Here is a 17,908-nt window from a genome sequence, read left to right as displayed (position 1 = left end):
TTTTTTAAAAATTTTTATTTGATACTTTTGCGTGTAAAAATACAGCAGAACGAAACATAGCAAAAGAATAGTGCAAAGTTACCAAGTCTTCCGTATGGTGTTTCTTATGAAGTAGTTTCTTTGTGAACCAGCGTTCATAATCACTTTTAAACGAAAGCAGAAGTTTTTTAATTCGTCACGTGACATCCCAACTGCCAATCAAGATATAAATAGACGTACTCTATCTAGCCACATGTCAGCCAGAGATATGTATTTCTTTGTTTTATATGTAATCAGATTAACCATCTTTGTGAGTTTGTTTATCTTTACATATTTCTTTGCACATCCTGTAACACACGACCGTCTTGTTTGGATCCTTCGGGGAGCAGTCACTGCCGCACACGCAGCCATTGGGCGTCCGTGGTACATCTGATCTTGTATTGGTTGTGAACGCTCTCTTGCAGCAATGAGATGGGCAATAATATGCGCATGATAGAGGAGAAGAACAAGAAGGGAGACAAACTGAAATAAAGTAAAAGTGTTGTCTAGTACGTTATAGCGTTCTTTATCAGGTGGAATGTCAGCTCCATGTATTTGCGTAGGGTGGAGGTAGATTTACCTGCTAATGAAGGAGCCTGATGGGGTGACGGAGGGTAGATGTACATTTTATTTAAGGATCCTGATTGGGTGACGGGGGGTAGATTTACATTCTATTTAAGTAGACTGATAGATTTACCTGGTAGTGTAGGAGCTTGATGGGGTTGTAGAGGTTGTGGTGCCGGTGGTGGTGGTGGTGCCGGCGGGAGGTGGTAGTGATAGTGATAATTATTTTTAGGTTCTTTTTCTCCTGTATTTTTCTCAATAGGTCTTAATGATTCACCAAATGGAGGAGAAAATCCTAATGATAGAAGAAGACAGTTTAATTTATTCCCTTATTTACAATTGAGATCAAGCTTCAAAAATCAATGATTTTATTCTAGATGTCCCAAAACAAAAATATTGATAATGAGGTAGGTAGGTAGGTAGGTAGGTAGGTAGGTTGGTAGGTAGGTAGGTAGGTAGGTAGGCAGGCAGGTAGGTAGGTAGGTAGGTAGGTAGGTAGGTAGGAAGGTAGGTAGGCAGGTAGGCAGGTAGGTAGGTAGGTAGGCAGGCAGGTAGGTAGGTAGGTGGGAAGGTAGGTAGGTAGGTAGGTAGGAAGGTAGGTAAGTAGGTAGGTAGGTAGGTAGGTAGGTAGGTAGGTAGGTAGGTAGGTGGGAAGATAGGTAGGTAGATAGGTAGGTAGGTAGATGGGTAATATTGTACAACTCACCTGGTTTAGACGTCACTTCAACTGGGACAAACTCATCACAGCGATGTTGGGGTAAGATAGTGATAGTGGTGTCTCCGAACAACAGCATAGTGTTTTTACCAGTAGGATCCTCTGCCCTGTACGTAATATGGTGGTGAAGATCGGGTCTTTTGATGATTGTCTTTAGCTTAAAACTTTGACCTGCCACCATATAGCGATCCTGTTTGATATCTGATAACAGTCTGAAAGGAATGCCAGCCTTGTTGATGAAGTTTAAAGCCACACAAGTTTCTAAAGAACAGTAATGACAGTGACATACTTCATTGAATCTTTTTTCTCTCTCTTATTCAGTATTTAAAGTGAAAACAAACAAAAATTGACCCACCAACCCGCCAACCTTCCAACCCACAACTCCACCCACCCACCAACCCACCAACCCACCAACCCACCAACCCACCAACCCACCAACCCACCAACCCACCAACCCACCAATCTACCGATTCAACAAAGAGTCAGACAGACAAGCAAATAAACCAAATAAACTAACAAACTATAAAAAAATTCACATTTAAAAAAACTGAAACAGAAGTCAAATTTTACATTATTTGACATCTAGTTTCTATATCATCAAATTATTAAATACGAACGGCGACCTAGTGACCCTCAGTTTAGTTTGTTCTACGGCATGCACATACCTCTACTAGTCTCGTTTGTCGCTGGCGTTGGAATATCTAAATGATGCCACGGCATTTTCTGTTGGCCAGGTATTTTCGGGACCTCAAAACTAAGTACACCTTTACAGTTCTTCTTGGGATCGTCCCCATACGGCAGCGGCAAGAACGTAAAGGAACAGCGGTTGATAGCACTTTTCCTTGAATTAACATACTCAAGCTCAATCTCTGTCTTGTGTGGGTCTTTTTGTTTACTCTCACACATAAACCACATATAGTGAGAGAAGCTCATCATTTGCAGAGAAAATGGAAAGGCCATTGTCTTATACAAACCAAACGTTGCCTCTCGAGCTGGGGAACAATCCATTCAATGGTATAAGAAAAATACAATAGTTCATTTCGACCAAATTCAACACCTTTTCAAAGACATGCATTATTTACGAGGTTTGAAAACCGATCATTTTCGGGCAAAAAGGAGGCTTGCAATATAGTTCATTTTTACAAGTTTTCAGGCAATGGGACTTAATAGCACACGATTATGGTCAATTTTAGGCCATTTTCACACCTTTTTAAAAAATATGACTTATTTGTCAAAGATGTAAAACAGATGGTTTTTGGCCATGGTTTTTGGCCATGGTTTTGGTCCATTTTGTCCCATTTTCAAAACTTTTTGAAAGATTTGAAATATTTGAAGGATGCAAAATAGGTGATTTTTGTTCATACTTGGGCAAAAAGCATGGACTATAGCCCATGGTTTTGGTCGATTTTGGGAAATTTTAACACTTTTTTGAAATATATGCATTATTCATGAAGAATTCATATTAGGTCAATTTTGGCCATTTTTGGGTAAAAAGCATGGACTATAGCCCATGGTTTTGGTCGATTTTGGGCCATTTTCACACCTTTTTGAAAGATACGCATTATTTATGAAGAAACCAAATTAGGTCATTTTTGGGCAAAAAGCATGGACTATAGCCCATGGTTTTGGTCGATTTTGGGCCATTTTCACACCTTTTTGAAAGATATGACTTATTTATGAAGAAACCAAATTAGGCCATTTTTGGCCATTTTTAGGCAAAAAGCATGGACTATAGCCCATGGTTTTGGTCGATTTTGGGCCATTTTAACACTTTTTTGAAATATATGCATTATTTATGAAGACACCAAACTAGATCATTTTTGGCCATTTTTGGGTAAAAAGCATGGACTATAGCCCATGGTTTTGGTAGATTTCGGCCCATTTTCACCCCTTTTTGAAATATGCATTATTTATGAAGAAACCAAATTAGGTCATTTTTGGCCATTTTTGGGCAAAAAGCATGGACTATAGCCTATGGTTTTGGTCGATTTTGGGAAATTTTAACACTTTTTTGAAATATATGCATTACTTATGAAGAAAGCAAAGTAGGTCATTTTTGGGCAAAAAGCATGGACTATAGCCCATGGTTTTGGTCGATTTTGGGCCATTTTCACACCTTTATGAAAGATATGACTTATTTATGAAGAAACCAAATTAGGCCATTTTTGGCCATTTTTAGGCAAAAAGCATGGACTATAGCCCATGGTTTCGGTCGATTTTGGGCCATTTTCACACCTTTTTGAAAGATATGCATAATTTATAAAGGATGCAAAATAGGTCATTTTTGGCCATTTTTGGGCAAAAAGCAAGGACTATAGCCCATGGTTTTGGTAGATTTCGGCCCATTTTCACACCTTTTTGAAAGATATGCATAATTTATGAAGAATGCAAAATAGGTCATTTTTGGGCATTTTTGGGCAAAAAGCATGAACTATAGCCCATGGTTTTGGCAGATTTCGTCCCATTTTCACACCTTTTTGAAATATATGCATTATTTATAAAGAAGCCAAATTAGGTCATTTTTGGCAATTTTTGGGCAAAAAGCATGGACTATAGCCCATGGTTTCGGTCGATTTTGGGCCATTTTCACACCTTTTTGAAATATATGCATAATTGATAAAGGATGCAAAATAGGTCATTTTTGGGCAAAAAGCATGGACTATAGCACATGGTTTTGGTCGATTTTGGGCCATTTTCACTCCTTTGTGAAAGATATGCATTATTTATGAAAAAACCAAATTAGAACAATTTTGCTCATTTTTTGGCAAAAAGCATGGACTGTCTATGGTTTTGGTCGATTTTGGGTCATTTTCACTCCTTTGTGAAATATATGCATTATTTATGAAGAAACCAAATTAGGTCATTTTTGGCCATTTTTGGGTAAAAAGCATGGACTATAGCCCATGGTTTTGGTCGATTTTGGGCCATTTTCACACCTTTTTGAAAGATATGCATTATTTATAAAGAAGCCAAATTAGGTCATTTTTGGCCATTTTTGGGCAAAAAGCATGGACTATAGGCCATGGTTTCGGTCGACTTTGGGCCATTTTCACACCTTTTTGAAATATATGCATAATTGATAAAGGATGCAAAATAGGTCATTTTTGGGCAAAAAGCATGGACTATAGCACATGGTTTTGGTCGATTTTGGGCCATTTTCACTCCTTTGTGAAAGATATGCATTATTTATGAAAAAACCAAATTAGATCAATTTTGCTCATTTTTTGGCAAAAAGCATGGACTGTCTATGGTTTTGGTCGATTTTGGGTCATTTTCACTCCTTTGTGAAAGATATGCATTATTTATGAAGGATGCAAAATAGGTCATTTTTGGCCAATTTTGGGCAAAAAGCATGGACTATAGCCCATGGTTTTGGTCGATTTTGGGCCATTTTCACACCTTTTTGAAATATATGCATTATTTATGAAGAGACCAAATTAGGTCATTTTTGACTAAAAAGCATGGACTATAGCCCATGGCTTTGGTCGATTTTTGGCCATTTTCACACTTTTTTGAAAGATATGCATTATTTATGAAAAAAGCAAATTAGATCAATTTTGGCTATTTTTGGGCAAAAAGCATGGACTATAGCCTATGGTTTTGGTCGATTTTGGGTCATTTTCACTCCTTTGTGAAAGATATGCATTATTTATGAAGGATGCAAAATAGGTCATTTTTGGCCATTTTTGGGCAAAAAGCATGGACTATAGACCATGGTTTTAGTCGATTTTGGGCCAGTTTCACTCGTTTGTGAAAGATATGCATTATTTATGAAGGATGCCAAATAGGTCATTTTTGGGTATTTTTGGGCAAAAAGCATGGACTATAGCCCATGGTTTTGGTTGATTTTGCACCATTTTCACACCTTTTTGAAAGATATTCATTATTTATGAAGAGACCAAATTAGGTCATTTTTGGGCAAAAAGCATGGACTATAGCCCATGGTTTCGGTCGATTTTGGGTCATTTTCACTCCTTTGTGAAAGATATGCATTATTTATGAAGGATGCAAAATAGGTCATTTTTGGCCATTTTTGGGCAAAAAGCATGGACTATAGCCCATGGTTTCGGTCGATTTTGGGTCATTTTCACTCCTTTGTGAAAGATATGCATTATTTATGAAGGATGCAAAATAGGTCATTTTTGGCCATTTTTGGGCAAAAAGCATGGACTATAGCCCATGGTTTTCGGGTCGATTTTGGGTCAATTTTCACTCCTTTGTGAAAGATATGCATTATTTATGAAGGATGCAAAATAGGTCATTTTTGACTATTTTTGGGCAAAAAGCATGGACTATAGCCTATGGTTTTGGTCGATTTTGGGCCATTTTCACACCTTTTTGAAATATATGCATTATTTATGAAGAGACCAAATTAGGTCATTTTTGGCCATTTTTTGGTAAAAAGCATGGACTATAGCCCATGGTTTCGGTCGATTTTTGGTCATTTTCACACCTTTTTGAAAGATACGCATTATTTATGAAGAAACCAATTAGGTCATTTTTGGGCAAAAAGCATGGACTATAGCCCATGGTTTCGGTCGATTTTGGGTCATTTTCACTCCTTTGTGAAAGATATGCATTATTTATGAAGGATGCAAAATAGGTCATTTTTGGCCATTTTTGGGCAAAAAGCATGGACTATAGCCCATGGTTTCGGTCGATTTTGGGTCATTTTCACTCCTTTGTGAAAGATATGCATTATTTATGAAGAATGCAAAATAGGTCATTTTTGGCCATTTTTGGGCAAAAAGCATGGACTATAGACCATGGTTTTAGTCGATTTTGTGCCATTTTCACTCGTTTGTGAAAGATATGCATTATTTATGAAGAATTCATATTAGGTCATTTTTGGGTATTTTTGGGCAAAAAGCATGGACTATAGCCCATGGTTTTGGTCGATTTTGGGCCATTTTCACACCTTTTTGAAAGATATGCATTATTTATGAAGAGACCAAATTAGGTCATTTTTGACTAAAAAGCATGGACTATAGCCCATGGCTTTGGTCGATTTTTGGCCATTTTCACACTTTTTTGAAAGATATGCATTATTTATGAAAAAAGCAAATTAGATCAATTTTGGCTATTTTTGGGCAAAAAGCATGGACTATAGCCTATGGTTTTGGTCGATTTTGGGTCATTTTCACTCCTTTGTGAAAGATATGCATTATTTATGAAGGATGCAAAATAGGTCATTTTTGGCCATTTTTGGGCAAAAAGCATGGACTATAGACCATGGTTTTAGTCGATTTTGGGCCATTTTCACTCCTTTGTGAAAGATATGCATTATTTATGAAGGATGCAAAATAGGTCATTTTTGGGTATTTTTGGGCAAAAAGCATGGACTATAGCCCATGGTTTTGGTTGATTTTGCACCATTTTCACACCTTTTTGAAAGATATGCATTATTTATGAAGAAACCAAATTAGGTCATTTTTGGGCAAAAAGCATGGACTATAGCCCATGGTTTTGGTCGATTTTGGGCCATTTTCACACCTTTTGAAAAAATATTCATTATTTATGAAGGATGCAAAATAGGTCATTTTTGGGTAAAAAGCATGGACTATAGCCCATGGTTTTGGTCGAGTTTGGGTCATTTTCACACCTTTTGAAAAAATATGCATTATTTATGAAGGATGCAAAATAGGTCATTTTAGCTAAAAAGCATGGACTATAGCCCATGGTTTTGGTCGAGTTTGGGTCATTTTCACACCTTTTGAAAAAATATGCATTATTTATGAAGGATTCAAAATAGGTCATTTTTAGCTAAAAAGCATGGACTATAGCCCATGGTTTTGGTTGATTTTTTCACAATTTCACTCCTTTGTGAAAGATATGCATTATTTATGAAAAAACCAAATTAGATCAATTTTGGTCATTTTTGGGCAAAAAGCATGGATATAGCCCATGGTTTCGGTCGATTTTGGGCCATTTTCACACCTTTTTGAAAGATATGCATAATTTATGAAGAATGCAAAATAGGTCATTTTTGGCCATTTTTGGGCAAAAAGCATGGACTATAGCCCATGGTTTCGGTCGATTTTGGGCCCATTTTCACACCTTTTTGAAATATATGCATAATTTATAAAGGATGCAAAATAGGTCATTTTTGGCCAAAAAGCATGGACTATAGCCCATGGTTTTAGTCGATTTTGGGCCATTTTTACTCCTTTATGAAAGATTTGAATTATTTAAGAAGGATGCAAAATAGGTCATTTGTAGCTGTTTTCGAGCAAAAAACATGGACTATACGCATGGTTTTGGTCGATTTTAGGCCATTTTTTTTCAACGATGCAAAACAGATAGTTTTTTTCCATTTTTATGCAATATGCATGGACTATAGCCCATGGTTTGGGCCTATTTTGTGCCATTTTCAGACTATTTGAAAAGATATGCATTATTTATAAAGGATGTTAAATAGGTCGTTTTTTGTGATTTTCAGGGGAAAAGCATGGAATATAGCTCACTGTTTTGATCGATTTTCTCCTGTTTTCACACTTTTTGAAAAGATATGCAATGCATACTTACCAAAATGTAAAGTTCCATCACGTTCTGCTACGTAGAATTTATAATTTCGTTGCACCAAGTAATGCCCAGGTATACAAGATGATTCAAGAGATATATCATCTGTACCCGTTTTCGGTAGCAGACCCTCACGTACTACAAAATACTGACATTGTCCTTTGAGTATAATTTTGCCACTAAACGAATTAATGCAAAGGTTCTTCGTGATGTTAATCTGGATGGCGGGAATGTCCAGAGAATGGATGCTGTACTGAGCGTTAAAAACAACTAAAAATATAAAATTGCAAGGAAATGAAAGTGAAGTCAAGTGAAAAACGAATTAAGGTCAAATAGTTAGATAACTGCTCAATATCTCACCCCATTGGGTAATTCATTACATTATCCTTACATCCGTTTCAATGGTGTATGAGACATGTCGCACGGTGTACGTGCTGTATGTCTACCCAAGATTTCACCCCTAGTGGATAACTCCTTACATCCCTTCACCCGTTTCAATGCTGCACAAGGCATGCCGTACGGTATACGTGGCGTAAGTCAGCTATGTAAGTTCTCTTCTCCTTACTTTTGCTAGCTGGTCCTCCTTCGTAGACCAACCTTCTCGCCATGTCATCCGGATCTTCATCAGGCTTTGGGTAATATACAAATATCTCATTCTCCCTAGTGGATTGTGTTCCTATATCAGTAGTACCGCTAGCTGGGTTCTGGATACTGTTATTTTTAGTGCCCTCGGAAACTATAGTCGTGAAGACAGGCGTTGTTCTAGTTCCATCGTCATCGTTTTGTAAGATTTTATACAACGATTTCGGAGAAGATTTAAGGTCATTTTGTTCGATGGTTTCGAAGTGTGGAGAAGAGAAATCGCTAGTTTCCGAGGGAGTGCTACTTCGAGAATCTGGTGTAAGAGAAGCGATACTGGAAGAATCTGATGAAATAGCTGTAAACTGTAAAGGATTTTTGGCTTCATCGTTCTGGGGATATGCTAGAGGATCATCAGAATTTTTCTGCCCCTTTGCGCTCTGATGAGGATGACTCCCCGTGTCGATTGGTACGTATTTCTGATTATGCATCAGTTTCCCTGAACTTCCAAAAACACCTTCAGTAGGAAGTTCTACATACGGATTTTGTCTTTGTATTTGTTTACTTGGACCATTCGTATTTCCATAGACGCCATTACCATTGATGCCGGCATTAGAATTAGGCAAGTAACTGTTTTCCAAGGATGAAGACGATCCTTGAGGGGAGTTGTTTTGTAAAACATTCCGTCCATTGTTTCCATAAAGATGAATGTTGATTACGTGGTTCGAGGCACTCCTTTCCTGGTCAGTAGTATTATTATCTGCGCTGCTGATATTCCAGTACTTTCTTATTATTTTCTCTCCACGAGGTCCAAATAAACGAACCATGAAATTAAGGTTACCTTGTTTATAGGCGCTAAAAATGGTTTTGAAAGTTTTGGCAAAAACAACCTGAGCCGCAGCAGCAGCGGCAGCTTCTCCTGCCTTAGCACCTGCTTCCTCTCCAGCCATCTTGCCTGCTTCTGCTCCTGCTCTTGCTGCTGACTTTGCGGCAGCCATTAGGCCAGAAGATGCTCCAGCTTTAGCTCCTGCTTTAGCTGCTATCTTGATGATGTCCAAGTTGGGTGGTCCTTTGGTCGTCGCCGCTTCGAGGAGAAAAGTAGAATGTTGGAAAAAATAGACAAGTAAACATGACAAACAACCTACGAACAACCCAACCACTCACCAAAATATCAACCTGACTCATTCACCAATCAATCAATTAACCATGCCCCCACTCACCAAAAACAATTCTACTATATATACCAACAAAGCAAACAACCAATCAACTTACCTTGATCGACCGACCGACCGACCGACCGACCGACCAAACAATTAATACACTCATTCACCATCCAACCAAGTAACCCATCCACCAACAAACCTATCTACCAATCAAGCCTCCCACCCATACTCTAATAAATCCATATACCATTCAACCAGCCCACCCACTGATCGACCCATCTACCAATCCCTTTACTTCGAATCAATCAATCAACCAGCTAACTTACTAATCCAACTAGAAGCAGTCCAACCGAACATCCAATCCAACAGCCATAGCATGAACTAGCCATTCAACAAATCCACATACTGATAGATGTGTTGATCATCACAGTGAATCAACGGGAAGCCTGATATCATTTTTTCAGGTCTTTCTTTACAGCGTTCGCTTAGATCGCTCATTCATTGTGATGATCAACACATCTATCATTATTTCACCACAGTTCTATCCATTCCATATTCAAATCCACATATCTTCCGACCCAACTAACCAAAGTGAGATAACCCGCGCCAACCTGCGACCTAATTAGACTAGCTACCAAGCAACCGACAGCTGACAACCAATTAGTTATTTCCCCTACCATTAACTCCCGAAATCGGCTAATACACCCACCACCTAACAACTCATTCACCAACCCACCAGTGTCCAATACTTGGTTCCATGTAAAAACAAAACGGCAACATTTCAAAACTCACATTTGTTGTTTTTGGTATAGCCTTCAGGCAAAGCTGTCCAAAGATAATCTGCTGTGATTGGTGCGACGAATTTCTTTGGTGTTTGCACCGCTACAGAAAGATGGTCCTTGTCGTAAAACTCTTTCATCAGTGTTTCGATATAGTAGTAATGACCTTTATGTAACTGAACTGGCCATGACCGCTGTTCAATATATCTATGGACGCATAATCATATTAGTGTTAATGTCCAATTGCTCCAGTTAAAGCACTAAAGCCGAACCATAATATTCAGTGTGTCCCTGATCTAAGACGCGTTGATTCTAATGAAGGAGGAAAGCGGAGAACTCCGAGGAAACGTACCTAATTTGTAGTGGTACAATGTTTTTATTCCCATACAGAACACTTAATTCCTTAGAGTATAATTTCTTTGTTTAACGGTTTCGCGCGAAAAGACACACGAATATGGATACAACCAAACGAAGAATCTTATTCTCAGTCAAGTGATTGACACGTGATCTGAAATCGGAAGGCATCTTACCACGACGAATTAGGTCTATTAAGGGAAACACCCCATAAACTCTACTCAAATACGATGCCAAGACAAGAATTCGAACCGGACACCCATCCCAGAGTCGATAGGCAAGTGCAAAAGATATATGGCTATGTATCTAAGATCTTGATATGATTTGTCAGAAATATTTGTCAGAAGAACCAAAGTTTGTCTAATATAAGATTCGCTTACTTGTCGTATTGTCTTGGTTTGGTGAATCGTTCCTCACGAACAGTTGCTATCAGACTTTTATGGCTTGGGAATTCATCATTACTTAGGAAGAGTTGACCGCTGTTATCACTTGCTGAGGGTAAAGGAAAAATATTACCAGGAAAACTTGAACAAACGCAGAAACGATTGAACCACTAAATAGACTGTTGTTCAGACAATGAAAGGAAAGGAGGAAGTGAAAAATAAGAGAAAGGAATGAATAGCAATGAAGAGGATGATATATGTTGGAAGGAACGAAGAGATGGAAGGATAGAGGTCGTAGGGATAAGGAGAGAAGGAAAATAATAAAAAGCAGAGGAAAAGCAAGAGAAGGGGAGGAAAGCAAGGAGTTAATAAGCCAATACTCACAAATAAAAAACACATGAGCCCCCGATTCTTTTGGTACAAAATAAGCTCGTATTCTCGTGCCAAAGTTCTCGCCCCAGTTATTTGGCTGAGTGAACTGCGTCCCATAGCCGCGCCATGTTGGAAGGTTGGGATAGCGTGCGTTGTTTTTGAGATTCTCGATAGAATACGAGTCGATCCCTTCCCATTTCTCGATGTAGACGCCTTGTTTTCTTAACACATCTAAACAAGTAATAGGATTATGCTAGGAAAATTTCCCAGGAAGCCTCCCTTTATTGTAGTCGTGGGAGGGGGGTTTCCGTCTTAAAGCAGCGACAATGTAGGTCGTACAAGGTGTAGAGCTACAGAGGAATGTTTTGGGAAACAAATAGAAATGTTCTACAACGGAAAATGAATTGCCCTACAAGGCTCCTCCAGCATAAGGCTTCCATGAAGCCACTCTAGAGGGATATCCTTTGCTCCCACCTCGAATCCCTCTCGTTTTCTTAGCTTCTCCTCTCTTCTCTCTCCCGCTCCCTTTTCCTCTTCCACATTTAAAACACCGCGCATTGAGAAGTCCAAGACTCCCAAAGCCCTTTTAGATCTTCACTTGATTACCTGCCTTTTTTAAATAGTTATTTATATAAACAACGTTAACACGAGGCGGTCGAAAGATTTTTCAATGTGGTACATCAAAAGGGACTATTTTAAGAATTTACAACAGGGTGAAAAGCTTTGTGTAAGGACATTTCGTCGTCGTACAGGTGAACTGACAAATGTAAATGGTTAATTATTGCTTTGATAATAATTATGACTGCTGTTTTTTATATATACCTATCGCTCAATGTTTGTTTTAAAAACACACATTTTTTTCCCTAGGAAAGCTGCTTACCTGGGGCAAAAGGTTTTGGTCGTAAAGGAGTCACCATAATAAACACAGATAAAACGACAGCAAAGACCCCAAAAGCATTCCACCAGCGAAACACCATTTTATCAACTTTCCATCACTTGCAGTTCAAGTTACCCTTTTCAAGCTTAGAAAAAACACAAGTTCTTCATTCTTAATTGAGGTACATTGGCTTCCCTAAAAAGGTTTTCAAATACAGCATTTTGGTAACAAATCACCAAAAACAGGTATGGTCTGTGTTGTGTGTTTAAGTCTTGAAAAGAGAATTTGACACAATAAATTATAGATTAATTCTACGTTGTTAAATACTCTGGAAATATTTTTCTGCTCTTGAAAAATCTTAAAATAGAATATATAAGTCTTAGAAACACTTAATTGTCAAGATTCTTTATTCAAAGTCTTTTTAACAACTCTTGAATTAAAAACGTTTTAAAGGTTTGTACAATATACATTTTCCTGAGCTAAGTTAGCAGTCCATTCATGCGCGCCGGTTTAGTAGACTAATGTCACAAGCTTTGAACTGAAGACCTGTGAATATTCACAGGGGGGGGGATTTTTGGATTTGGGATTTTTTAAAAATCTTTTCTTATCCGGCACAGAATTTTTATAATTTTATTTTTATCAACTTCTCGGTTTCAATGGCTTCGCGATTTTTTCTGCTTTTCGAAACCTTTTTGTTAAAACGCCGTTTGTTTTTAAGTTCATGTTTCATCGCAGAAAATGCCAAGATACTTTCCTTAGGTCCACAAACTCTTTCACATCGTACCAGACATTTCCGTTCATTTTTGTGGGATTCCTTGCAATTTTTATGACATTTGCATTTTTTTGCACGAGCAACCGCTGACCTGCCAGATTGCAAGGACTGTTGCTGACAACAAGGTCTTGGACAGGGAGGCTGGCAGGCATGATTTGATTGGCACATTGGAGGGCATGCTGTGAAAATAAGAAGGGTTTATGATCACGCTAAACACACACAAAAGAAAATAAACGAAATGTTTATTAACATGAAACGAAAAGTTTCCGAAAATTTACCAAGATATTGTCTTGGAATTTCCGGTACTCGACTATTGGCCGATAAATGGCCGACTATTTCCCTTCGAGAAAATTAAATACTGGTATGTATTTGGCCATAAGAAAAGGCCGAGTTAAGGCCGAGTAAATTCCAGTGAAATATATTCTAGTACAGTGATACTTCATGTTAACTAACATTTGTGATGTTAATGCTTTTAACCATTTTGTCAAAAGTTTGTCACAAGTTGCTTTGTGTCACCAGCCACTCGATTTCTGGTTGGCTCATGAAAAAAAATTCTTATGTCACATGAAGTGTCGATATTGCCTGATTATTCAGTACTACATTACCTGGCTGTGGTTGTTACGCCGAGGGAGACAGTATAGTAACAGATCCTTGCAGCACAACGGGTGGAGGTGAGCCCGCAGTAGGTGCTGGTGTTGTTTGTAAACTTTGATTCAAAGGGATTGAAGAATTGCCTTAAAAATATGCAAAAGAAGTGAACAAAACAAGTGAGAGACGAATGATTTTTTTTTTTGAAATCGAGGTTAAATGAGAATTCAAAACTGGAGCCATGGTTTCTGGTACATGATCTTATCTAAGATTTGATTTCTTGGGGTTCGAGTTTGGGGTTGTGTTTGAGGAACGAGGTGGAACTTCCAAAGAATGACTGAGTGATTTTAACTGGATCAATCTTTCGCCATATTTATGGAGGCAATACTTGATGAAATTCTATTGGTTAAAAAATATTTTAAAAAGGTAATACATTTTGATTGTTTAGTAGCATCGCTTACCATCAACGACTCCTTCAGGTGTAGTAGCATTGATAGCTGGTAACGAAACAAATTGATGTTAAACCGGCATCTTTTAAGAATCATCCAAAAATCCTTAATAGGACGACTGCATGATGGCGTCATTTGTCTCCCAATACCAAGATGCTTCGCGAATTTTCTTTCTTATTCAAATTTGTATTCCCTCACGAGAATAATGAGACAATTGGTGCTAATTTACTGAATAAAAGAAGCGTGCAAGGGACAAGTTGCGGCAGTGAAATGACGCCATCATGAAAACGCCCTAATTTCCCTAAATTTCACAGTAAAATCGCGTGTATTTAATAGATTATTTATCTCCTTTCTTGCTAAAGGTGGTTGTTCCTTATTAACATTATAAAAGCTTGTTGATCACCATAGTAACGAACTCGCCGCGGATATAAAATATGAGGATGATAAACTTACGAGATGATTACAGGATAAGGCACAGGATGGCTGGAGTTCGTGGCATTTTTGTCATCATATCACAATACTCCAGTTTCGAATTTTCTGTCATACAAGGTTAGCCTCAATGTCGTATAAAATTATTTTGAATATTCATGTGTTACAGTCAAGGTGCGTGGAGTTCAGTTCAAAGTGTTTGTATTGTTGAAGTCGTACAAGTCTTTACTTTACCGTTGGTATTTGTGAATATTTAGACACTGACATAAGGCTAACCCTGAGTAAATGATTCTGTTATCAACGAGCACAGCGGTTTTTGGCTAATTCGAAAACGGTCTATTGTAATTCCATACTACGCTTTACTCAAATTTCAAGACTCTAGCTAAAATTGCCAAAGTTTTCTTGTGAGTAAATAAAAATCATATGTAAGTGTGCATGACCTACCTCCTAGGGCTTCAGGTTCAGTGGTGTTGGCTCCTGTTTGTAAAACAATTCAACTGCATTTTATTCATTCACGTGGTATATAAACTACAGTACAGCCTGATTAACACGAAAAATACAAACCCTAACCAATGCAATTGTAACCGCAAGCTAAGTAGTCCAGTTTAAACTTATCTGATGTTAAGGGTTAGCCTCGATTTTTTGTAGGATATTCACGGGTTCCACTGAAGGCCCGTGGGATTTCAAAGTATCGTTGAAGTTGTGCGTTCTTTACTTTACCACTATTGGTATTGGCATATTTTATATTTTCATAGAGGAGATTTTTAAATATGATATTTATGAATATTTTGACAATGAAATGAGGCCAACCCTGAGTAAATAATGAGTCTGTAATCAAGGAACGCGTGGACTACAATAATGTTTAAATTAGTTAAAGGGCAGACGTTTCTTTCATGTTAAAGCATTGACACCTTAAGACAGGTATATGGTACCCCTAACAAAACTGGGTTGAAATCGAAGATCTCGATTATTTTGGCCGAAAGGGGTCTGGATAGTAAACTAATTGAGTGGCATACCTGCTACGATTCCAGGTGAAGTACTGTTTGAACCTAACAATGAAAAAATATGATAGATCAGAGTTGAATGGATCAATTTTAACTGTCCTACTGCGCTAGCAAAAAAAAAAAAAACCTTAAAAATTAAAAATTGAATTTTATCGAACCCTGAAACAACCTCAAGGCTGATCTAAGTCAGGGCATGGCTAACTCACAGATCTAACCCTGAAACAACCTCAAGGCTGATCTAAGTCAGGGCATGGCTAGCTCACAAATTGAACCCTGAAACATCCTCTGGGCTGATCTAAGTCAGGGCATGGCTGACTCACAGATGGATTTAGAATTTAGCTTGTTGGGTTTTGCAAAGAGCAGAACACCGCAAAAACAATAATAATAATTTTAAAAAGTTAAAAACGTTTTTCTAAAGTGAGTTGTCAATGAACCACTGAATATTGACATCCACTGACATCCAGTCATGAATGGCTTGACAGCTCTATACTAGACCAGTCTTACGACCTATTTAGATGTAGATCCCAGTGCACAGTGCACACCAAAAATCGAGAAGAGTTAGCCCTGGCAGGAGTTTATATATTTTTTTCTTCATACAAGCGCATGACATGTAAGTGGTGTGGTATGTGAGTTGAGTTGTTAGTTAGTTCTCTCCTTTGCTTTGAGGGTTTTTCTCCGGGTTTCCCGGTTTCTTTTCCTCCACAGTTGGGATCCGGTGAATGAAGGACCACTGTATGGAAACGCGGCGCCACTGTTAAATCCTTTTTTTTTTAACCTAAACTATTGACGGGAATACCTACCAGCCGGAAATGCAAACACCGCTGAACAGTACACGACGACGACAATGGAAAACATAAATGGAAGAAACGCCGACATCTTTTACAGATTCTCGCCCGCTAAATCTGGATCTTAAGCTCGATCTTACTTCTTACGGAATTCGAGGATTTTCTTGTGCAGTGATTTTGTTAATTGTTTCAATGAAATATTTCCAATGATAAAATTAGACTGGTGTCAATACCATATATGGGCAAAAAGGGTGCTATAGGGGTGTGGCTCTCACAAGAGTACACCAGTGAATTTTGCTGTCGCATGTATAATTTATATTAGTCGTTAAAGTGCTTAAAAGCCTTTACACAATATTTTCAGAATTGATTCTTTAAATAGTGAATAGTTGATTGTGAAAATAATTCGTTATTTGAATTTCGGGTCTTTGAGATATGAAGGCTTATATTCCCAATATGTTAATGACTATGATATAACATAAGGGAATTTTGTGGCAACTTTTAATATTGAACGCTGGGCATTTTTTGGAAACAAATTTGTAAAAACCTTTACGTGAGTCACGATTAAAAGGGTGATGCTTTTAAAATACTGTATTCCAGAACGAGTGCAGTGTTGTATGTTAAATGATCCCTCATGTTACGTCATAGTCATTAACATATTGGGAATATAAACCTTCGTATCTTAAAGAACCGAAATTCAAATGGCGAAATATTTTCACGATCAACTATCCACTATCTAAAGAATCTATTCTGAAAATATTGTGCAAAGGCTTATAAGCACTTTAAAATGTTCTAAGGTGTACGATCATGTGACGAGGTGTTACATTAAGTTTTGTAAGAGGCTTTGTATCATCACGTAATGGCAACTATGACAGGAGGCAGGAACAATTGAATCTGATGAATCCGATTTACGTGAAAAAGAATTCAATTTCTCGGGGGGGGGGGGGGAGACTCTATTGATGATGACGATGATCAAGATGATCAAGATGATAATGATGGTGAAGAAGAAGAATACGAAGATGATATTGTTGATATTTATCTAAATGATTATGCATTTAAACACACACAACAAATTAAAAAACAAAATAAACAACATTGGTAAAATATCAAAAAAAAAACGGAGCTCGAGAAAAAACGTTCAAAATCTACTATTCAAAACCTACGAAAGCATAAAATAAAATGAAAGGAATATAGAGTTTATGACAGTCCAACAACAGGTACATAACAGGTGACTACTGATCGAATATTTTTTTGGCTGACGATTTTTATTCATGTGAACAAGAGGTCTAAAGCCTTGAAAACTACGAATTTTACTATGCGAGTAACTCGAACAAACAAGAGAAATGGAAAAGGTTCGAGTTGTCGGAAGTTAGAGTTATCGGGAGATGAAAATAATGTTTTGCTTATATTCAACTAGGGAAAGCTCATTTAATACGCCAAAAGGGGGGAGGTTGAAGATATGAAGATATGGTGGTGGGGAAAGATGGATGGGGGGGGGGGGGGGGGGGGGGGGGGGGGGAGGGGGAGGGGAGGGGGAACAGGTACCGAATTTTTTTCGGGA

At 37.9% G+C, this 17,908-nt stretch overlaps 1 protein-coding gene and 1 long non-coding RNA gene across 2 annotated transcripts; both read right to left on the bottom strand.

Annotated features, from left to right (window-relative positions):
- Window positions 1–277: 277 nt before the first annotated feature.
- Window positions 278–12,004, bottom strand: LOC116292886 (uncharacterized). The gene is made up of 10 exons (XM_089025015.1): window positions 11,860–12,004; window positions 11,459–11,677; window positions 11,072–11,183; window positions 10,351–10,544; window positions 8,382–9,479; window positions 7,823–8,086; window positions 1,963–2,289; window positions 1,289–1,558; window positions 716–877; window positions 278–501 (listed from the first exon to the last, which is right to left on the bottom strand). The coding sequence occupies exons 1-10, from the start codon at window positions 12,002–12,004 to the stop codon at window positions 278–280; spliced, it is 3,015 nt and encodes a 1,004-aa protein (XP_088881141.1).
- Window positions 12,005–12,786: 782 nt separating this feature from the next.
- On the bottom strand, window positions 12,787–16,509 carry LOC148904590 (uncharacterized). The gene is made up of 6 exons (XR_016118755.1): window positions 16,366–16,509; window positions 15,578–15,610; window positions 15,006–15,038; window positions 14,145–14,180; window positions 13,701–13,829; window positions 12,787–13,274 (listed from the first exon to the last, which is right to left on the bottom strand). It is a non-coding gene; the product is annotated as an uncharacterized LOC148904590 (long non-coding RNA).
- Between the last annotated feature and the right edge of the window lie 1,399 nt (window positions 16,510–17,908).

The sequence above is a fragment of the Actinia tenebrosa genome, unplaced genomic scaffold (assembly GCF_029948245.1).
Source record: "Actinia tenebrosa isolate PJP-AT-01 unplaced genomic scaffold, QUT_ActTen_1.0 PGA_scaffold9__36_contigs__length_13948895, whole genome shotgun sequence".
Taxonomy (NCBI): domain Eukaryota; kingdom Metazoa; phylum Cnidaria; class Anthozoa; order Actiniaria; family Actiniidae; genus Actinia; species Actinia tenebrosa.
Note: the sequence above shows the minus strand (reverse complement) of the source record. Positions and strands in the feature narration are given on the sequence as shown.

Bases quoted from the DNA above. Each gene is read 5' to 3' on its own strand.
- LOC116292886 (XM_089025015.1), bottom strand. From the start codon at position 12,004: ATGCGCGGTGTTTTAAATGTGGAAGAGGAAAAGGGAGCGGGAGAGAGA. The intron at 11,678-11,859 runs GTAGGGCAATTC...TTACTTGTTTAG, and splicing joins CCTTATGCTGGAGGAGCCTT to ATGTGTTAAGAAAACAAGGC. The intron at 10,545-11,071 runs GTAAGCGAATCT...ATGCGTCCATAG, and splicing joins AAACCAAGACAATACGACAA to ATATATTGAACAGCGGTCAT.